Source organism: Peromyscus eremicus, chromosome 9 (genome assembly GCF_949786415.1).
Source record: "Peromyscus eremicus chromosome 9, PerEre_H2_v1, whole genome shotgun sequence".
Classification (NCBI taxonomy): Eukaryota; Metazoa; Chordata; class Mammalia; order Rodentia; family Cricetidae; genus Peromyscus; species Peromyscus eremicus.
Window position 1 is genome coordinate 61,093,434 of NC_081425.1, and position 23,422 is coordinate 61,116,855.

Here is a 23,422-nt window from a genome sequence, read left to right on the forward strand (position 1 = left end):
GAGCACCTCTGACTGCTCTGGAAGGTCTCTAAAGTAAACAAATTAGCACGCCAGAGACACACTTGTGCTTGAAGAGTTGCTTTGTGGCTGTCGTTACCCAGTTGGCCCCACCCACCCATGCAGGGAAACCACACATACACATAAGTTAAATAAAATACAATGGTTCCTTTAAAAGATAGGTAACATTCAGTGCCTCGCGTGTACAGAAAGCGGTGGTCACATCACGGTATAGTAGGTAGAGAGTGGTCCTAAGACTTGAGTAACTGTGTCTTCCTCTTCTCTTTGACTTGTCCTCAGGGAGAAACACTCTGATGAGAGCCATGGCTCTAAAGGTCCGGCTTGAGCAAGGGAGAGTGCTCTTTATCACCATGCTTTTCCTGGGCTATTTGGTAAGTACACTCTTATTCTTTCATATGAATATGTATAAAGAATTCATACAGTGGTCCCAGGGTTATGAGTGCTGTAATCTCAGCACTGAGATCTCAGTCTGAGGCCAGAAGATTGCAAGTTGAAGACCAACCTGGGCTGTGTAGCAAGATTCTTTCACAAAACAAACAAATAAACAAAAATAAATACTACCAAGACTATTTTCTATTTATGAGATACTATGCTTGCTCTCTTTTATATTTAGGTAGTGCTCTTAAGCCAGGAAGTTTGCCACAGGTGTTAAAATGATTTCATTTAAATCTAGGTAAAGTCATAAAGCTAGTTGCCTTGTTACTCTTAGTGTTATATTAGTATAATGACATTATTTTGGGTTAATAGGCATATTTCTATCACAATAAACCCTAGAGAAGTGGTTCTCAACCTTCCTAATGCTGAGAATCTTTACTCCAGTTCCTTATATTGTGGTGACCCTCTAACCATAAAATTATTTTTGTTGCTACTTAATAACTGCAATTTTGCTTCTGTTATGAATAGTAATGTAAATATCTGATATGTAGGATATCTGCTATACCACCTAGTAAAAGGGTCATTCGACATCCCCCCAAGGGGTCGCGACCTACCAGTTGAGAATCCTGACTTAGACTCTAAGAAGACCATAAATTAATTCTAAGTTGGTTTCCAGGGTCTACACAGTTTATGAAGAAATCAGAATAATTGGTTGTTGTTTGGTGGGCTTGAATTCAGGGCCTTGTGCATGCTAGGCAAGTATTGTACCACCAAACTACATCACCAGATAAACTATTTGCATCTACCTTAAGTTCAAAAAGTGTTAAAGACAGAATTCTTAGTGTTTTTGAAAGTGTGATAAAAGGCCTATGGAGGTATCTGGTAGAAGTGACATTTATTTAATCTGGAGATATAGTAAGGACCTACAACTATAGGGAGAGTCGTTAACACTGGAGACAGTACCCAAAGACTTGGAAGGTGAAGTCAGTGGACATGAAGTCAGCCTGGAGTCTGAAGCTATGAGGAAGAAGCTATGCAGCTGTGAGGAAAACCTCCTTTCCAGCTTTCCAGTTGTCAAACACTGAGTAAATGGCCTGGGACAGAGGTAGAATCTCTTCCTCGAGGAGATTACATTTATTTGTGGCAGAAGGGAAACTTCTCTCTGGAGCTGTGGGAGGTAGGGAAAAGGTCTGTTAGACCTCCAGTCTTTCTACAGAGGCCTTTCTAGTTCTGAGCCTACCCTGGATTCTCCTTCCCGCTGGCCCCGGAGATGGAGGCTTGGACTGTTGGAAGGGGTGGTAGAAATGATGGGAGGGAGCTCTTGCTTCCAGCAGGAAGATTGGTCTGTGGTGTGATGAGTCGTTATGACGTGTGTGACATGTAGATGTAACAGTGGCTGTCCTCACAGGATCTCTAAAGACTTTCAGCTTTAATTTAGAACAGCAAAATGATCATCAATTAGGTTAATCACAGTGTTTCTGCTTAGGGTAAAAGGTTGAACAGATTGTCTTCTTCTGAGACACCATTAACAATACTGCTCTAGGAGCTAGAGAGATGGCTCAGAGGTTAAGAACACTGGCTGCTCTTCCAGAGGTCCTGAGTTCAATTCCCAGCAACCACATGGTGGCTCACAACCATCTATAATGAGATCTGGTAATTCTGGTGTGCAGGCATACATGCAGATAGAACGTTGTGTATGTAACAAACAAATCTTCAAAAAAAAAAAAATCCACAATACTGCTCTATTCATTACTTCCCATATTTTTATTCTTAGAACTTCTAAGTAAATAAACAGTAAAAACAAGAAGTTTCCAGCCTTCTTACATCTCAACAGGTATCTGTTGTTTTTGTTATTCTTAGATAGGGTCTCCAGCTGCCTGTAATGGCCTCCAACTTGCTCACAGCAGAGAATGGCCTTGAACTGATCTTCCTGCTGAGTGCTTGGATTACAAGCACAGACTGTCACACTCACATTACTTGATGCTGGGATCAGACTTGGGGCTTTGTGAGTGCTAAGCAAACACTCCACCATTTGAACTATATTCCCAGTTTGAGATAATCTTATAAATGTATTTTTAAATTTGTATTGAATTATTTTTCAATTCTTGTACAGGTTATTATATGTTGAAATCACCCTCCCCTCTGTCCTCCCTCTTCTCACCTCTCTCCCTCCCATTTGTTCCCTTTATTACAATTTCCTTTCTATTTTCATTTTTTTCTATAGACACATGATTTTATGTTACTATGAAAGACAACATTATGTAGCTCAAGTTGGTCTCGAACTCTCTAGCCAAGGATGACCTTGAACTTCTGATCCTCTTCCCTACACCTCTCAAATGCTGCAATTACAGGCATTCACCCCACTGCATAGGCTTATACATTGCTGGGGACTGACCCCAGGACTTCATTCGTGCTAGGCAAGCACTCTACCAACTGAGCTACATTCTCTTTTTCTTTTCTTTTTTTTAAAAATATTTTTACTCTCTTTTATTTATTATGTAGACAGTATTCTGCCTGCATGTATCCCTGCAGGCCCAAAGAGGGCACCAGATCTCATTGCAGATGGTTGTGAGCCACCATGTGGTTGCTGGGAATTGAACTCAGGACCTCTGGAAGAACAGCCAGTGCTCTTAACCTCTGAGCCATCTCTTCAGCCCCATTCTTTTTTTCAATAGAACATTGTCTGTCAGTAAGCAAGTAAGGGCCAGTGAGATGGCTCTGTGGATAAGAGCACTTGCCATCAAGCCTGATGACTTGAGATTGATGCCTGGGACCCACATGGGGGAGAGAGAGAACTGACTCCCACAAATTGTCCTTTGACCTCCAAAAGTGCTGTTGCATGTGCACTGCATACTCAACAGGAATAAATAAGTAAATAAATAAATGTAAAAAAAAAAAAAGCAAGTAAGCACATGGTTATAGAATGACAATAATGTGAACTTGTTTTTAGTAGGTAGGCAGATGTCACTAAATTAATTAAGCTAATGAATGGGGGGGTACTTACTACCTTGTATTTTGATCACAGGATAATTTTTCTACACAAGGTCTATGCTCTGAGCTAAAGCACACTGTTCAGTCCCAGGAAGGGCTGGATGGTGGTCAGAGAGGATGTGAGTTTGGGTTCACACAGCACTTTTATTTGGAAGAGTCGGGAGCCGGCCATTAGTCATGTCTGCCACTGCCGCCATCCTCAGGAGGTGGGAGCTCATGGTTCTCAGACAGGGGTTTTCAAAGAGAGTCCCCAAGTGAATGTAGTGCCCCTGGATCTCCATCCACCCAGGGGGCAGCACTTGGGGAGAGGAGGCATGAAAATCTGGAGTTTGAGGCCAGCCTGGGCTACATCTTGAGATCCTGTCTCGAATAAACCAAACCAGATAAATGAATAACAGCAACAACTCTTCAAAAATTAAATGCAGGGATATCTAAAGGATAACCACAAGTTCTTGTGGGGGTGTGAATCCGTCTCACCTGTGTGTGCATTGTTAGAGCTGACTATGTTTATATTCCTTTAAGATCACAAAAGGTTGGTTTGTTTCTTAATTCAGAAATTTTTAGGTGGCAAAAGCCTTGGGGTCTCTGAGGGATTTCTCCTTCATCCATCATGTTAGAGATAATCAGAAGAATAACAGATGGGAGTTATAGTTAAGTCTAGAACAAGGGAGCCCTAGTTATGGGATGAATGAACATTCTCCAGGCTAAGAAGGATTTGTTATAGATTTACTTGTCCCATGGACTCATTCAGAAAGTAGCATTTCTTCTTAAAAGTTGAAGTCAATGCCAAGCTGAGGCAGTCTTTACTCTAGAGTATGTGCATAACACTGAAGATGTCTTTCCTTCCGGGCAAGCAGCCTGAGGAGTGCAGTTGAAGGTAACATTCTGGGGACCATTTTTCTTTTTCAGTCATGTAAAGTGATTTGTGAAACTGGAGACTGCAGACAGCAAGAATTCAAGGATCGGTCTGGAAATTGTGTCCTCTGCAAACAGTGTGGGCCTGGCATGGAGTTGTCCAAGGTACATATCAAGTACACGCTTGTACTTATGTTTGACAAAGCATTCTTTTAAACCAAATTCTTTTAGTTGATTGTTAGCAACACTTTGGGTAACAAGACAGAATTCTTGGCTCATTATGCCACTTTAGCAAGATATTATAGAATTCCCCTTTCATACTTCTAATCCCTGTATCTTTTTGAGATAAGTAGATCCTAACAACCAGGATTCTACTTATATTCTGATAGGATAATTTAGGGGTTAATTGTAAAGAACCAATATTCAACTTAAAGCTTAAACATTAAAACACAAATAACTAAGGGTGAAATAGTGAAAATAGAAATCCTACCATTTTCTGGACCTTCTTTTTCTTAAAATGAATGTTACCATTGCTGGTCAGTCGGTCAGTCGTGTTCTGAGCAGAGGGATGTGATGAGGCAGGCCAGGGTACTGAAGGAAGCAAGCATTATAATCTTATAAGGAAAATAGATGAGTCTTCCATCCCCTGAGAGCCTTTGCCTAACACCTTGAAAAGATGAGTAGAACTTCACAGATGCTGAGATGAGTAGACCATTTCTGAAAGTTTATTCTCTTCTCTTCATCCTTTGACTGTAGAGAAGAGAAAATAAATATCTAGAGAATCAGGTCAGAAGGTGAAGCTTCAATCGGCTGTAAGTTTTTTAAATGAAAAAAAAAAATCTTTCTACAGTCTCTGTTTGCACTGACCAGGCGCTTCTCCACAGCTGAACAAACTCAAGGATCAGCGGGCTCTGAGATCTCTCAGAGAAGGGAAGCCTTGGAAGTCAGGCAGACACAAAGAGTACAATCCACTCACAACCTCCCTCTGGGGCAGGAAGCCGGAACTATCACTGGCAAATTGTCAAAGCTTTGGTATGGAGAAGTAGGAGAATGCAGACCTCTGGAGCCCTGTGCAGTGTGGCCTCACTCCATTTTACCTCCAGGGTATCAAAAAGATTCTCATGATGCATATTAAAGAGAATTCCTCTCTTCCAACAAGGTTGGTTGTGTGGGGGAGGGGTGGCTGTTTGAAAGAGGCCAGAGCAATGTACTCTTGAGAAGAGTACCTTTGGGAGAGACTGGAGGGAAACTGGAGGGATATTACCATAGTCTAAGGGGGAGATGGAAAGTCCAGTGCCAACAAACTCCAGTTATCCTGTCTCAGAAGCAACGGGGAGAGAGGGTAAGGGAGGGGGTGAGGGTGAGGGGGCAGAGGGAGAGAGAGAGAATGGATGGATGGATGTACATATGCATGTATGAGTACCTTGAAGGTCGTAGTCCAGGGCACAGGCTCACGGAAAAACAGACATAGCGAAAGGGTCAGGACCTGCTTTCCAGACCTCAGAGCTTTCCCACACTAAAGGGCTATATAGAATAATCCTTTTTACCCAGTTCATCGGGCATGATTTGAAACAAAACACTACAAAGCACAAAAAAAAAGCATACTAAAAAGCGAAAACTCAATTTGAAGAGACAGAGCAAGCACAGGAAACAAACACAGCAGAAGAATCGGCCTTCTCATAAAGAGAATTTAAAGTAGTTGTGATTGCTGTGCTGTAGAAGATAAAATGGCATTATTTGAGATAGATGGGCGGGGTGAGCAGAAAGATGGAAATCCTTTAAAAAGAACCTAAATAAAGACGTAAGTAAATAAATAATGACAAATGCTTCTACTGGGCCATTGGTCGACTGGATATCTACCACTAAGGAAAGATCTCGGAGCTTGAAGACTTATCAATGGACACCTCCAAAACCAAAAACCATGGAGAAGAAATATTGAAAGAAAAACAGCAGCAGAACAGAATATCTGAGGATTGTGGGTTAGGTACAAGACATATAAACTTTCAGAGTGGGAATACAAGAAGAAAAGAGCAGCAGAAATAGTTTGAAACAATAATGACTTAGAATTTAGACACTACACCCTGTAGCTATAGAAGCTCACAAGAATAATAAATAAATAAATAAATAAATAAATAAATAAATAAATAAATAAATAAATAAACTAAACTTGGGCAACCATTTTTTAACTACAGAAAAATGAAGATGAAAGGGGGAGAGTCTTAAAAAAAACAAGTGAGAAGTTTTAAAAAGCACCTTCTCTGCAAGGGCTCAGAGATAAGAATGACCTCTGACCCCTCAGAGAGCATGCAAACGAGGGAAGTAGAGTGAACGTTTTATAGTGTGAAGAGAACAACCCGCCAACCCAGAATCCCGTGCAGTGTGAAGGTGTCCTTCTCAAGTGAGGGAGAATCAAGGCACAGTGGCCCTGGTGTGTGATCCCAGCCCTTGAAAGGCTGAGGCAGCAAGATCCTGAATTTAAAGCCAACTTGTACTATGTTGTGAGTTCTAGTCTAAAAGAAAAGGGAAGGAGGGTTGGGGATTTAGCTCAACCCTCCTTCCCTTTTAGTGGTAGAGCGCTTGCCTAGCAAGTGCAAGGCCCTGAGTTCAATCCTCAGCTCCAAAAAAAAAGAAAGAAAGAAAAGAAAAGGGAAGGATCGGGCAGTGGGCAGTGAGTGAGTGGGAGACTGAGTGATATGTAAGCAGCAGCAAATCCTCCAGGAGAGTGGGGATGTCAGCACCCCTCTGTTAGAAACCAGCAGAGCCATAGCAGACTCTTAGCAAGGTCATAGCTGATGGCAACACCACTGTCAATCAAACTGGATGTCACTGACATGGAGAGATATCTTTGTCCAGCACCAACAGAATATATCTTCTTCTCCAGCAGAATATATGTTCTTCTCAAGCTTTCATGAAAGATTTAGCAGCCTGGACCACATGTCAGGTTGTCAGGTCCTTCCTAACACATTTAAAAGGATATTTGACGTGCAAGTGTGATCTGTCCTTCAACAAAGGACAACAGAAACCAGGGACAGGAAGATAGGGCGAGAAGTCCTCAAGTTCTCAGGGATTTAGAAACCACCGTGCTAAATAATCCATGGGCCAAAAACAGGAGAAATTTACTTTTCCTAAGAAAATAATAACAGGCTTATAAAAATTTATGGGATGAAATGAAATAGTATTTAGAATAAGTATGTGGAATTAATGCATTTATTAGAAAGAAAAGAAAGTTCTAAAGCCACCTAGCTAAGCTTCTGTATTAGCAAACTAAAGAACAAATCAAATCCAAACTGAGAAGAAAATAAATAATAACAGAGAGAGAGAAATGGATGAAAACAGGAAATCAAAGGGAAAAATTAACAACAACAAAAAAATCGGTTCTTCAGAAAGATAGAAAAAAAATCAAACAAACAAAAAAACCCAAAGATAATCCTCTAACCAGGCTAAGTGAGGAGCTAGGAAATAGGACATACACTACAAATATCGTAAGTGAAGGAGAGTGTCACTGCAGATCATGGACGTGAAAAATTTGACATCTGTAATCTCACAGATGAAATGTACCAAGTCTGTGAAAGACACAATCTACCAAAACAGGTGAGAGGAAACAGTCTCTGAAGACCTTTACCTACCGAGAAGATCCACTCTGTGATCATGAGTAAACTGCCAAGCAGACAGCGCCAGGCCAGAATGAGGTCACCAGTTCAGAGTGTTCCCCAGTCTCCCCTGTAATACAGAAGCAGAGGGCACAAACTCATGCAGTGAGTGTCAGGCTAACAGTACCTACTATCAAAATCAGACAAAAGTAATTCCAGAGAGAGAGAGAGAGAGAGAGAGAGAGAGAGAGAGAGAGAGAGAGAGGAAGCAAGCTACAGAACAATAACTCTCATGAACATAGACATGAAAATCTTCAACAAAACAAATTCATGCCAAGAATATTCCACTTTGTCCTGATGCTGTCTCACCAGACAGTGTACTATCATGACTAAGTAGGGTTTGTTCTCGCCATGCAAGTCCGGTTTACCATTTGAAATTCAGTGAGTGTAATCCATCACATCAACACACTGAGGCAGAAAAACCATGTGTCATATGAGTAACCATATGAAAAAACTTTCAATACCCATTCAAAATGAAGACTTCCAGTAAAGTAGGAAGGGAGGGGAATTTACTTAACCTGCTAAAGAATACCCTACCAGAACAACCCTGAAGTTAGTACTTATCCAGAGGAGGTAAAAACCTGTATCTACACAAAATCTGCACAGGGTTGAGTAGTAGTTTTAAGTCTTTAAAAAAATGAAGTCTTGAGGGATGAAGGGGATGAGTCAGTTGGTAAAGTGCATTGAGTGTAAGCATCAGGGCCTGAGTTTGATCCCTCAGACACCACATGAAAAAGAAATTCCTGGCATGGTGGCATGTACCTGTAATCCCAGCACTAGGGTAGCAGGGACAGGAGGATCCCTGGAGTCGGCTGATTTCTAGTCTAGCCAAAATGGTGAGCTCCAGGTTTAACATGAGACCCTTCCTCAAAAAATCAGTTCCTGAGTATAAGAGGAGGATATACTACATTGACTTCTGGCCTCTACACACACATGCACATTTCTCACTCTCAAACATGTACACAACGTTGTTTCAAAATATTAACAAAATGAAGTCTTAGTCGAGTGTGGTGGTATATGTCTATAATACTGGTTATTCAGAAGGCTGAAGAAGGAGAATCATGAATTGGAAGCTAGCCTGGGTGTCAGATTCCTATTTCAAAAATAGTATCAAATAAGAACAAACAAACAAGAAAAACATGAAGTCCTTATAAAATGAATGCCAATCAATTTTTTGAGACTATTGTCTAAGAGTTTCTGAATTGAACAGCCACCATGAATAAGATACAGGAGTATTTGGCTTCAATGAATGAGTGAATGAGCAAATAGTATCCTTCCATTTTCCTAGACTTTTAAAATAATGAACAAGGTTCCCCTGACTGTCAAAAACCACTCCCTTCCCATCCTTCTGTCTTGTTCTCTCTCACTCAAGAACCCTACTCTGGTCCCCATTTTTTACCCAGCTCATACGATCTTTCACTACAGACCCAGATCTGGACCCTTCACAACCTCTGTCCTCTGCCCCTTCCCTAATGTACAATGCTCTTTGCATTCACCTTACATGATAGGTGTGCTTGGCCTGTTAGAGAAAGAATTGCCCCATAGGTTCATATGTTTAAATGCTTGGTCCTCAGTTGGTAGAAGTGTCTGGGATTAGGAGTCATGGTCTTGTTGGAGGAGGTGTCACTGGGGGTGACTTTGAGGTTTCAAAAGACTGGTGCCATCACCACTGCTGTCTCTGCCTCCTGTGGATTAAGATGTGAACTTCCAGCTGTTTCTGCCACCATGCCTTGGTTCTGCCATCTTGGACTTGAACCCTCTGAAACCATAAGCCCAATTAAATGCCTTTTATAAGTTGTCTTGGTCATGGTGTTTTGTCACAGTGACTAAGACACCTAGGTAGCAGTTTTCCCTAAGCATCGAAGCAGCCAACCAACCATACCATACCCACAATGCCCTTGGAGCAGCACCTACAGCACTTGGGCATGTGCGATGCTGCATAGATATGTTAATACGTAGACATGTTAGCACATGGCCTGTGGTGTTCCTTTGAAAGTGGCAGCTCCTGTCAGTACAGCTTGATTGTGTTATTGTCCCAGCCCCAAAACACAGTACATTTGTCCAGGGGTTGAATGAATATATCACCTTGGATATTTTTTTACAAGATACTTAACATCTAATAGTGTGAACATTTATGAATTTATATACAAGTAATATATTTTGTAAAGTCTTTAATCTTGGTTTTTTTGCTCAGTGAATAAAATTAATAATAAAAAAACCCACTAAACTTCTATTTAAAGAGTAAAATAAAGTTTGTTCTCCCTAGATATAAGAGCCTCTGGATAACCTTATTATTTTAGACATAACTTAATACTTAGGTCCAGTGTGTGTGTGTGTGTGTGTGTGTGTGTGTGTGTGTGTGTGTGTGTGTGTTGCTGTGCACTAGACTCAGACTCAGTGTACATCCTAGGCAAGCACTCCAGTACTGAGCCACATTCCCTACCCTCCTTTTTCCAAGATGAGGTGTCTGTTTGAAGCATCCTACTCCAGGGTCATAATGTGTTTCCCACTTCAAGTGTGTATCTGTGTTTTCAAACTAAAGTTGGAGAGACTTTGGGTAGACAGGCATAAGTATATTTTCCGTCTGTGCTTTTATTACTCCTAATTATAATTTTCTTTGTAAGACACTCAACTCTGTGTTTCCTCAAGGTGTCTAGGCTCTTCTGTTGTTGGTTAGGTTTCCACCATCTGTGATAGTTAGTTGGGGCCTGCTGGTAGCTGCTGGATTGGTGTTCTGGAGATACTGTGTGCCTTGGCACACTTGTTGGATGGGAGCAATGGGTCTCAGCCTCCTCTCCTCCTGTCCGTTATTAGATAAGAAGTCTGCTTAGAGAACCCTGCTCTGATAAGTTGGCTATTTTGATTGACATAACTTCCCTATTGTGCCACCAGAACTTAGCTATCGGAACCACTCATGAAACCTGGAGAGCTGAGGTTGCATTGTGTTCTTTTTAAGGACATCTCTTAGCAAAATGGACCATTCTTCATGTATGTTTTGTTAGTTTATGTTTTTATATTACTTGTTTTTATGCTTTGCCTGCATGTATGTCTGTGAACCATGAGTATGCCTGGTGCCCATGGAATTCAGAAGAGTGTGTTGGATCCCGGGGATTGGAGTTACAGATGGTTGTGAGCTGCCATGTGGGTTCTGGGAATTGAACCTGGGTCCTCTGGAACTTCAGTCAGTGCTCTTAACTACTGAGCCATCTCTCCAGCCTAACTTTGTTATTCTATAATAGATACCTTGCAGCCGCGATGACAGATGATGTGGCCAAAATAGGTTGGCAAATGGTATATCATGTGACTTTTGGGTACTAACTAATAGACTCTTTGTACTGCATATCCTAAGTAAGGACTCTGATTGTTCCCATCTTAGGGGTGGACAACACTCACTCAGAAGTTGATTGGTTTGTCATTGTGGCTAGTCTACCCCACAGGGTCAGGGGTAGTGCAGCTCCCTGGAGTGAAGACCTTTTTCATTCGGATGGTGCTCCCGTGGATTACTGTCTAGTAGGTCTGTGAGTCTGTCCCCCACTTTGGGACCCACTAACCACAGGGGCTGTTGAACATTTGAAATGTGTTTTCCCAGTAGCTAGTGCTACTGAGAAAACAGACATTTAGTTTTATCTCATCTGAACATTCTTAAGTTAAGTGAAGCCCTTTGAGACTCTGGCTTATGAATTGCAGAGTACAGCTGAGGACTGCTAAGATGTCAAAGTTCTGACGGAGGACCACATTCTAAAGCGGGTCTCCAACGCACGCACACCCGCTGACACCAGAGGCCGAGCTGCCTTGCCAGCTACCTGCCTCCCATCTTTCCTCTCCACAAATGTCCTTGTCCGTGACCCCGCCTCACAGATGAGAACCCCCAGCTTGCAGCCTCTAACCCCATCCTTTCCCCACACCAGACGATATTGCTGGTGCCTTGCTGAGCAGTCTCATTTCATTAGTTCTATTTGGTTCCCACGCTCCTCTCCTCAAAGTCCTAGGTCTCTCTGCTGCTTCTGGTTGCCTTCAGTCGTGTAGCTTACTAAAGTCCCCAGAACCATATTTTAGGAAAGAATATATGACAGATAACTGAGCCATTTGGAGTCTGTTTGGGGAACTTAAGCTTGCCAAGTTGTATTCTCTCTCTCTCTCTCTCTCTCTCTCTCTCTCTCTCTCTCTCACACACACACACACACACACACACACACACACACCTTTATAGATTTCTCTTTTGAAAGTTTCTAACGTTGTTGAGAATGTTTTTTCCATGTCAGAGTCAAAACTCCCAAGACTGTTCACACGGCCCCTTGGGTGGTACCTGCCAGGCACATGGGACTGTAAGCGTGATTGAGTGCCACTTGTTTTCATCATCTTTTAGACTCTTGGAGATACAGGGGAGAGGGCAATTTTTGTTTGCCCAAAGTAACCACACTGGAGTTTTTAATTCCTACTGCCTAGAATTCGCCAGCACTGGCCTCTCCTCCCCCCAGAGAATGAGTGCCAACAATGTGCTTTTAACATGATCGCCTCACAGCAGGAAATCAGGAAACCAGTTTTTGCATGAACCACTTAAAGCAGGCTTCAAGCCTCTGGCATGGTTTTCAAAGTAAGCTTTTCTAACCAATTATTGGGATGACTTTCGTTAATGTAAAAAAAGGAACTCTTGTAAACAACCCACTTTCCCCACAGGCGAGTGTCCAGGTTTGGGCTTTAAAAAGATGTCTAATTTTTGAAAATGGTTCTCATCTCTGTGAATAAAGTCACCAAAAATTAATATAATTTTCAATGATATATTTCAAAAAGCCTCGTTTCTGTCTTTTAAGTTGCTCAGTGTTTTCTTTAGCCATTCTGGGGAGCCGACAAGTCACCTCCTGTAATTTTTCTTTAAAACCCCCAAGTATAGATTTTTGGAGCTCTTTGGTGGTGTTTTACTGAAGGAAATTAAAAAGCCATGTAAACCAAATTTGACACTTCCATTTTTCATGCCCTTGATCCCCGCCCCCTCCCCGCGCTCGAATAACTTCTTTCCCCATTTAAATTTGGAATTTAACATTTAAACTTTTAAAGTTCAAAGAACCAAAGCAAATAAATAACTTACTGGCTGTGCAGATAAATAGTGCTGTTAGGCCCAGAGGCCCTGGAGAGCCATTCCTGGACACAGAGGGTCTGGGAGGCCCCCTGCGGTCTGGGGAACTATCCTTCCTCGGTAGGTGGCACCAGCCTGTGTTTTGTCAAGGGTTGGCTTTGCAGAGGCAGAAAAGAGAGAAGGGATTTAGGGACTGTCAACTTTGAGTCATCTTGCTACTGGATAGCCACCAAGTGTGGCTTGAGAATCTTGGGCAGAGAGAGCTGCCAGCTGGGGTGGAAGCAGCTGGGCTGGATCCAGAACCTGGAAAGGAAGTCTTCCAGGCTCATCCCACCCGGCACCCTGCCTTGCCTTCTTCACACACCCACATCACCTAAGGAGACTCCTTGGCTGAGAAGGGAACCATGGCTGCAGCCCTTGCAGACTTTTCTCCAGAGGCTTGATTTTAACAGGGGATCCTCAGGAAATATTGCTTCGAACGGCATTTGCTCATCCATTGGTTTATTCAGCACGTGTTCCCGTTTACCTCCCTGCCCTGCTATGGTGGGTGCAAGGATTGAGGAGAGCCCCCATTAAGGACGGCTTCCTATACAGTTTCAGAGGGAAAATAAGAACCCCAAAAATGATCCCTTTCCCGACTGCATTGCTATTTTATCTATGCATATATTTTCTCATTTGAAAAGTTTATTGATAAAACAGTTTGCTTGGGTATTGAAGGAAATGCCAGGTACTTCCTTCAAGCTTTTACGACACCACATCATTATTTAAAAAATAAAGATGGTAGGGTATTTTAAAACCAAAAAATTAATTTTGACCCTTGGTATTTATGGTAGAACCTCCCCTAAAAAAAGAAAAGAAATGCAGTTCTAAATCCAGGCAGGTGATGCTCACCTTCCTCCCCTCCTTCCCTCCACTGACCCTCCATCCGCTTTTCTACCCTCCCACCCTGGACAGTGTCAAAGAAGGAGCAGAGCTGGACCGCAGAGTGCTAAACTGGATTTCATGTAGGGCTACCCCAGTAAAGAAGGGCTTCAGACGGTGATTGAAGTTACCTGTGAGAGCAGCGTAGGAGAGGGGTTTACACTCACTGTAGAGTGACGGGTGTGTGTGTGTGTGTGTGTGTGTGTGTGTGTGTGTGTGTGTGAAGGGATGGGAAAGGAGAGAAAATGATCATGGGGATTTTGGTTAAACTGACCAAGCAGGATTTTTACTAAGACCATCCAGAATGAACAGGAGCCACCCCAGGAACGGTGCAGGGTGAGGGACCTGATCAGATGTGGTAGAGAAGTTTGGATGAAACAGATTTGATAGATTCCTTAGACAGCTGAGCTCTTGTAGACAAGGCCCATCAAGGGCACTCCTCAGAGGAGCCTGCCTAGCATTTGACCTCAAGGAATCTTGTGGAAAAGCTAAACTCAAACACTGCTTATGCCTTTACTTATCCACCTGCTGCACAACAGAGTGGAGCTAGAGAAACTATTCCCTTCTGTTGAGCAGTATAGGAAATAAGATTTGAAGTTGTTTTCATTTGATGTACAATGAGGTGATCTGATCAGTGTACAGGCAGCTAGCCAAATGTGAATTCCTTCTGTGCCCAGTATGTGGGTGCCATATGAGTGGACAGCACCAACCAGGCCCATCCCACAGCATCCACACAGTGGATGCTCCTCGTCACTTATGGAGCACTCCCCTAGATATGCCAAGTGTGAAGCAGCAAAGAGCTGTGGAGTGGTGTACCCAGCCTGTGCACAGGAGCAGGTATTTTGGAGAGGTCATCCCCAAACCCATTGCCAATGTTCCCTTGTGTGGCAGGGATGGGATTTTAGGGACTGAGACAAATGTGCAAAGATACGGGTCATGGACCTGCCAGGAGTGTGATGGTGGGAGGCTGTGTGGAGTGTGATGGTGGGAGGCTGTGTGGAGTGTGATGGTGGGAGGCTGTGTGGAGTGTGATGGTTGGAGGCTGTGTGGATTGGGATGGTGGGAGGCTGTGTGGATTGGGATGGAGGGAGGCTGTGTGGATTGGGATGGTGGGAGGCTGTGTGGATTGGGATGGCGGGAGGCTGTGTGGATTGTGATGGAGGGAGGCTGTGTGGATTGGGATGGTGGGAGGCTGTGTGGATTGGGATGGAGGGAGGCTGTGTGGATTGGGATGGAGGGAGGCTGTGTGGATTGGGATGGAGGGAGGCTGTGTGGAGTGTGATGGAGGGAGGCTGTGTGGATTGGGATGGCGGGAGGCTGTGTGGAGTGTGATGGTTGGAGGCTGTGTGGATTGGGATGGTGGGAGGCTGTGTGGTGCTGTTCACCTCGTTTCCACTTGGTCGATCTTTCTTGACCTTTGTGGGGAAGATTTCAAGGCATTTTAAGCACCTGGTTTCACTGAATGAAATAAAAACATCAAAGCAGACGTGTATATTAGGGGTAATTTAATGTTTATGTGGTGTTTACGGATAGCATGGATTATGACTAATTACAGTGCACTGTGTTTATGGTGCTTTGGACGTGTGACTGCTCAGAGATGTTGCCACAGCAGACCTGATTTCATTCCTTGGATACAGGTTCTCTGAATTTCCAGTTAATTCAAAGTTTCTACTTAATTCAATGTGTAGAATTATACACTGAGCTAACACCATTAGTTTATTAGTTTGCCATGAACTACGGCTATTTTTAACAATAATATTAGGCAAGTTTTCTAAGATTATTTTTTGAAAATAACGTCTTAGAGAAAATATATTTAAATAAAATTCTCCCCAATAAGTTGATAGAGTTTCCAGTAGACTATATGATATATATTTCATGAATGTTATTTTATATGACACATATTTTATGAATGTTATTTTATTATTTATATTGGCTGTGGGCTTTCTTCCCTTTCTTCTCTTCCTTTCTTTCTTCCTTCCTTTCTTTCTTCTTTCTTTCTTTTTCTCTTTTTTTTTCGGGACAGGATTTCTTCTTGTATTCCTGGCTGCCTATAACTCGCTATGTAAGCCAGGCTGGCCTCCAACTCACATAGATGCTCTGGCCTCTGCCTCCCGAGTGCTGGAATTTAGGGTGTGCGTCACAACAGCTGGCATGGATGTAGGTTTTCATTCCCTTAAACACAACCCAAGGAAAATGACTCTTGCTGTCACCTGAATCTATAAGTTCAAACACAGTAAGTTGGTATCCAGTAAGGAGATCTAAGTGTGAGGATCCAGAGCCTGGTTGCTCCTTTTTGTACAATTAAACTTAGTGTAGAATGAAATATGTATATACATATGCATGTGCATACACACATGCATGCACACACATATACATGTACATGCATATTCAAGAAATGCTCATTCTATAAAATAATCGGTATAAATGACACGGGAAACTATATGGCATGAACACATTGGTCAAAATGGTGCTTATGTGGTACAAACTCTTGGTAGTCAGAATGAAAAAAGCGTAGAAGATCTCCCTATGTTAGAATACCCATTCTTTTTTAAAAAGATGAGCCCCTCAAAGCTCTTACTGATTTTCAGTTACCGTTTTGTTTTCTGAGATAGAGTCTTACTACAGAGGCCTGTCCATCCTCCTTCCTTAACCTCTTGAGTGCTGGGATTACAGACACACGCTCCTCTGGCCACTCTCTTACTGATCTTTCTGTCCAGTTGGATGATTTGCCTGGTTCTTCATGGTGGGAGGGGGTGGGGTGTGGAGGAAATGACCCCAGCAGGAGCCAGGAGTGACAGTGGGCTGCCTGGCAGGGTCCTGAGGCCAGCACAGCCGCCAGCATAGACAGCACTGAGGTACAGCGCTGAGGTGACTCAGCAGCTGAAGTCCACTGGCACTGAACGATGGTTGAGATTTTTTTTTTCAATGTAGAAAACTTGTAATGCATTTTAGGATATTTTTTCCCCCATAAGATAGGTTAGGTAGAAAGTAGTATGCTTCAGGTAAACTAGAAAAAGTTGGGGTTAGACAACCTAACTGTGTTTCTCAATGGAGCATTATCGTCCTCCCCCTACCCCTTTTTCAGTCCTGGGGATTGAGCCCAGAGTCGTCACATGCTAGACGAGCTCTTTACAAGACAGAATCTCACTATACTGCCCAGGCTGGCCTGCACTCACAACCTCCCTGCCTCCACCATCCAAAATATGTTATTAAACTTTAATCAGGAAAGTTGGTTTATTGGTTTGTAGAAAATCCAAAATAATAATAGCCATCGGTATAATTTGTTTAATGAGTGCCCACTGTGCTTGATTTAGGTTTTATATGTTTTCCCATTTATTCTTCAAAACAACCCCGTAGGGCAGATAGCACTCTTCCCATCTCACTGATGACGAGACTGAGGATCAAAGTGCCCTGAATAATGGAGCCAATAAGCAGCAGAACTGGCACACCAATCCATGCAGTTTTGGAGCCAATGTAGGAAAATACATCCTTTTTGCTTCTTATTTCAAATCCTGGCAAGAAAGAGTGAGCCCCATTTCTCTCCAGTTACCACACATTTTCTTCTTCCTCTCCTTTCCCCTCTTTCTGCCTCTCTCCCCTTCCTCCCCTCTCTCCTCCCTGTTCTGTTGTGTTCTAACTTGTACATGGGTCTCTGGCAGTCCTGGCTGCAAGGATCAAAGCCTGACTTTGAAGCACTCTGCTCTGACTGGAGCCTTTGACTAGAAGCTTCTCATGTGAACAATGTGGCACCCGCCCCCCGAGTGTCACGTGTACAGCGCTTTGATCCCTAGAGACGGTGTGGGGGAGGCCCTTCTGTACTCAGAGAAAGCCTTTGCAAGCTCCTGGTGCTCTCAGCAACAGAAGTGCTCAGCAAAACCATGAGTCTGTCCACAGCATAGCCACAAGCCCCATACAAAGCACCGTAGCCTGAACAATGGCCTCCTGCAAAGATCCCTCACAATCCAAAGAAATTCCTTCTGAATGCCTATCTTTGTGATTGTTCTGATTTTAAGGGGGATAGATGCTTTTGCAAGCACTGAACTATAAATGGTAGAATTATAAAAAAAAAGTTCAGAACATCACAGATTACCACAACTGGCCAGGAGACAGCCTCTGTTAACATTAAAGAAATTCTAATTTATGAGTTAGTTCTCCAAATCATGCGTGAGGTTTTTGCCTTGTTTTGTCCCGTCTGTGTTTGGTTCAGGACATCATGTAGGTGAAGCACTCGATATGAAGAGAGCGGTTGACATCCTTAGCCACCCCAACAATGCAAATCAAGACTACTTTGAGATTTCATCTTACCCCTGTTAGAATGGGTAGATGAAACAACAATAAAATAACAACCAATGCTGGGTGTTGCTGGATGTGGGGGAAGGGAACACTTATTCATTGCTATTGGGTATGCAAACTTGTACAGCTATTATGGAAATCAGTGTGAAGGGTCCTCAAAAAGCTAAAAATAGATCTACCAAGTGATCTAGCCACACTACTTTCAGGCATATACCCAAAGGATGCTTCATCCTACTACAGAGACAGACACTTGCTCACCCATGTTCACTGCTGCTGTATTCAGAGAAGCCAGAAACTGGAAACAGCCTAAATTCCCATCACCTGATGAATGGATAATGAAAATGTGGTACACGTATGCAATGAAATATTATTCAACTTTTAAGAAAAATGAGATTTGTAGGTAAATGAGTGTAGCTAGAAATGGCCATCCTGAGTGAGGTAGCCCAGATCCAGAAAGACAAACGTCTCACATTCTCTTTCATATACAGAAGTTATCTTTGCATTTTCAGATATGTGTGTTTCATTTGGAATACCGGTAGAGGTTAGGAAACTTAAAGAGGACATGAGGGAGAGGAGCTTTCAAGGGAGGAAGATACAATGCAATGATATAAAGGGGGAAATAATGGGATCAAGAAGGATTAAATGGAGTGGGGGATGGGAGGGTAGGGTAAAGGAGGGAACATGGGGAGGAAAAACTAACACTAAAGGCTTTTTGAAAAAGTCATGGAAACTTATTATTGAAGAAGCTTCCAAAAATATATGCATCATATACACATATACATATATGAGTTTAAATGGAGTTACCCCATAACAGGGACAGTGGATAACCCTATGTTAGAAAATACAAATCCTAGTGCAAGGATTTTTGGAGTTGTTGGCCAATTGGTTCCCATAGACTCCTAAACATCATAGATTATTACCATTGCTCATAATTATCCTCCAGGGATAATTAGACCATAAGACCCTGTTGTTGAAGATAACACATACTTGAATCAAGAACATTTGGTGCTGACTGGGAGAATTCAGCCCTATGGCTGGCTTTTGTATCAACAGAAGGCGCTATGCGTGATATCAGAGGAGAGAAGTAATCATCCTAGCCTGTGAGAGATAATAAAAAAATGCCTACTGATGCAAGAGCAGCACCAAAGTTATGGAGGTGACCAAGCACTCTTGGATTGGATTTAAGGCCTGTGCCATGAGGTAGAACTAATGCCCGGCCCCATTAGCAGGGCTATAAATCTGAAGCTAGATAGGTTACAGGCCCTAGGGGAGAATCTCCTACTACTGTTCTGCTAAATGGACATAGTATTGAGTCAACTCCTAGTAACAGCTCTATGCCCACAAGCCAATGCATCTTTGAACTCTCATCAGAGAAGTTTCTTCATGCTGTAGATGGAAGTTAATACAGAGACCCACAACTGGTCAACATCCAGAGGTTGGGGGTGTTCAGCCATAAATGAAGACATCTATAACTTCTCCTCCCTCCCCACAAGGCCCAGGGATTGGCTTGGAAGGGGAGGTAGAAAGACTGTAAGAGCCCAGGGGTGATAGATGACTACAGGGAAACAGTGAGTTCAAGGGCAGCCTGAGTGCTTAGTGAGATACTTCCTGAAAACAAACAAACAGACAAGCAAACAAAAACCAACTAACCATGGGATTGGAGATGTAGCTCAGGGATAAGTGTTTGCTCAGCTTATAGAGGTCCTGGGTTCAGCCTCCAACCCTGGGAAGAAGACGCCGATGGACTTCCTACCTTTTCCCTTTCTAAATATCTCTGGAGTGTGTGCAGGATGTATACATTGGAAGGGTGTTGTGGTTCACACTATAATCCCTGCAAGAAGCTGAGGCAGAGGGCTGACTGGCGTTAGAAGCCAGTTTGGGCAACAGAGTGAAACTCTGTCTAAAAACCCAAACAAAAATGCATTTCAAAGAGGCATAAAAACTGAGAGGACAAAGGTTCTGGGAGGTGTCACTTATCCCAAAGGAGAAGGTGTTAATTAGTGAATGCTGGGTTGATTTTGCCCATCCTTTATGACTGACTAGCTTCTAACACAGGCAGTCTGACCTTAGTGTTGGTTCAGGTTTAGTTTTTTGGCCAGTAAGTGATTTTATACAAAAATGAGGATGAAACTTTATGGACAAATGGAGATTTTTTCACAAGCTGGACCCTATATTCCAGCATTCAGGGCCACAATTGAGAAACTGAAGCTCTAAGGGATTTTGCCTTATCCCTGCTCTGGGGTACCCTGCCTGTGTCTATGGCCTTGCTTAAGCGCTCTCTGCAAAGGTGATCGTCTCAGATCTTAAGCTGGTTCTGTGTTTAATGTCACTGACACTGATGGCCAGTGTTCTGGGTTTGCAGTCTCTACCCTGTGGCATAGCTTTTGGCACAGTGGCTAGGTGAGCCATCAGAGCAGAAGACAAACACTTCTCTAAAGCGCCTTCCCCTCAGGCATTGTCGGCAGGAAGATGTTTCCCTTCCTGGGAGTGAGTGTGGCTTTATACTTTATAAAATTCTCACAGAGTAAGCACCCAGGAGTGCTAGGACTGTCCTCTTCATAATCAGGATTTTATTGGTTGTATTGAGAATCTGTGCAAAGTCACTTCCATTTGGACACAATTTTTTTTTTTTTTTTTTTTTTTTTTCGAGACAGGGTTTCTCTGTGTAGCTTTGCGCCTTTCCTGGCACTCAGTTGGTAGCCCAGGCTGGCCTCGAACTCACAGAGATCTTCCTGACTCTGCCTCCCGAGTGCTGGGATTAAAGGCGTGCGCCATCACCGCCCGGCCTTGGACACAATTCTTAACAGATGTGCTGAAAGTCTAAAAGCCATGAATCGTGATACTTTTTTAACAGACACTCTAGTGATTTTCTGGCTTCAAAATTAGAGGCAAATTTTCCTTAAGGGGTTACCAAGGACTAGTGTGTTTCCAATAGCTGACAGGCTGGACATGAGTCCACCAACTTTAGTTTTTACCACATAAACCATGTCCCCTGATTCTCAATCTTTCATAGCACATTAACAAAAGGATCAGGAAAACTGGACTTTGAGAACCAAAGATGTTACAGAGTGTGCATGCGTATGTGGCCAGGCAATGGGTGCCTCTGGGAAGCAGTTCTCCTGTGAGAAGCAAAGTGGCAAGCAGGTGGGTGATGTTCTCTGTGGAGTCGCAGGTCTAGTTCTCTGCCATACTTACTGTGGTGGCTATTCTTGGTTGTCAACTTGACAACATCTGGAATTAACTAAAACCCCAGCAGCTGGGCACACCTGCAAGGGTTTTTTTTCCCTTAATTAAATCATTTGAAGTGAAAAGACCCATTTTTAATCCAGATCTTTTGAGGTGGGAAGCTCCACCTTTAATCTGGGCCACATCATCTTCTGGCAGCCTATAGAAAGGACTTGGAAGAAGGATGTTTTCATTCACCTGCTTGCTCTGCTCGTGCTGGCAAGTCCATCCCTTCACTGGCATTAGAACCGACTTCTTTAGAATTCTGATGTATACTGAAGACTAGCTGAAACATCCAGCTTCATGGACTGAACAACCAACTAACTACTGGATTCTTGGACCTTCTGTTGTAGACAGCCAGTGTTGGACTAGCTGGACCACAGCCTGTAAGGCACTCTAATCCCATATATATATATATATATATATATATATATATATATATATATATATATATATATATATATATATATATATATATCTTATAAATTCTATTCCTCTACAGAACCCTGACTAATACAGATTTGGGTACCAGAAGTGATTCTAGAGCAATAGAAGTATACAGATGAATTTTTTTAAGTATCTGGAATAAGCGTTCCAATTTGCCAACACCTACAGTTACTGAAGCCTCTCATAAGCTCACAGAGTATTGAAAGCCCATGGTGTGTGAACTATTTTATAAACTTAAGGAGACAAATGTATTTGATTATCCTAATTCACTAATGGTGAGAGGCAATGGATTTGGTGCCTCTGCATATACAACTTTTAACAATGTGTGGAGAAAAATGGTGATGCTGGTTGGTTGCTCCTAGTATTTCTGGATAAATTGGCAAAGGAAAAGAATGAACTCAGTGATAAAATTAACCAACTTCAAGCATCTCAGAATACAGCGAAGGATGACAATGAATTCAGTGATTAAGTTGACCAACTTCAAGCATCTCAGAATACAGCGAAGGATGACAGTAAATTCAGGGATAAAGCTGACCAGCTCCAGATGCACATTAGCAGTCTAAAGTGTGTTTAGACTGGGAGAGAATCTTCCCTCCAGCAGCCACAGAGCTCAAGTTGCAGAAAATCAAACTGAAGCCCTCATTATGAGGTTGGCTGAATTACAGAGAAAATTCAAGTCTCAGCCTTAGAGGATGTCAGGGGTTGAAGTAAGGGCATTAATTGGTAAAGAACAGGATCCTGTGATGTGGGATGGAGATGAGTGGGGGGAGGACCCTACCGAGACTCAGATTATCAAGGGTTTATCTTACCTGAGGAAGTGGTCTCTCCACCCTTAGCAGAAGATGTGCTCCCACCCCAACATCCTGAAATACTCCCTTTTCCACTTTTCACTGAGGAAATGAATCCTTCATTGTCTGCTAAACCAACAGTGACTTTCCTCAAAGGAAATACCTAGCAAAACAATACTGATGTCCCTCAGGGCCCACCAATAGTCACCTCCAGACATATAGCCAGACTGAAGTCTAAACTGGCTTCTAGAGAGGAGATGGAAAGTGTGTTCCATGAGGAGGTGTGCTAAAGATCTTAACGAGTTTGCTAATTCATTCAAGCAGAAGTCTGGAGAATGTATGTGGGAATGGATTTTAAGGGTATGGGATAATGGGTAGAAGGAACATAAAACTGGATCAGGCTGAATTTATTGATATGGGCCCACTAAGTCGATATTCTAGGTTTAATATGGAAGCTCATGCAGTTAAAAAAAAGGTGTCAAAAGTCTGTTTGAATGGTTGGCTGAAGCATTTATCAAAAGATGGCCTACAGGCCTATCAGGAGATGCCTGATATCGCTTGGCTTAGTGTTGATGAGGGATTTAAGACTCAGGGAAACTGCGATGCTAGAGTGTATAAAATCTAATCCTCCACAATGGGAAGGCCCAGAAGACACGCCCTTCACTGATCCTATAAGACACAAAATGGTGAGAGGGTACCAGCACATCTGAAGAGCTTTATCATCACCCTTTTTGTCATGGCTGACCTTAGGTTTGGAGATGCTGTTGCTCAGCTGGATGAATTGA

At 42.7% G+C, this 23,422-nt stretch overlaps 1 protein-coding gene across 1 annotated transcript in view; it reads left to right on the forward strand.

The window, feature by feature from the left end:
* The first annotated feature begins 320 nt into the window (after positions 1-320).
* Positions 321-23,422, forward strand: part of Tnfrsf19 (TNF receptor superfamily member 19) — a 69,991-nt gene continuing 46,889 nt past the window's right edge. The window contains exons 1-2 of the mRNA XM_059273071.1: positions 321-389; positions 4,294-4,404. Of these exons, the coding sequence (XP_059129054.1) occupies positions 321-389; positions 4,294-4,404 (180 nt within the window). The remainder of the gene's footprint in view (positions 390-4,293; positions 4,405-23,422) is intronic.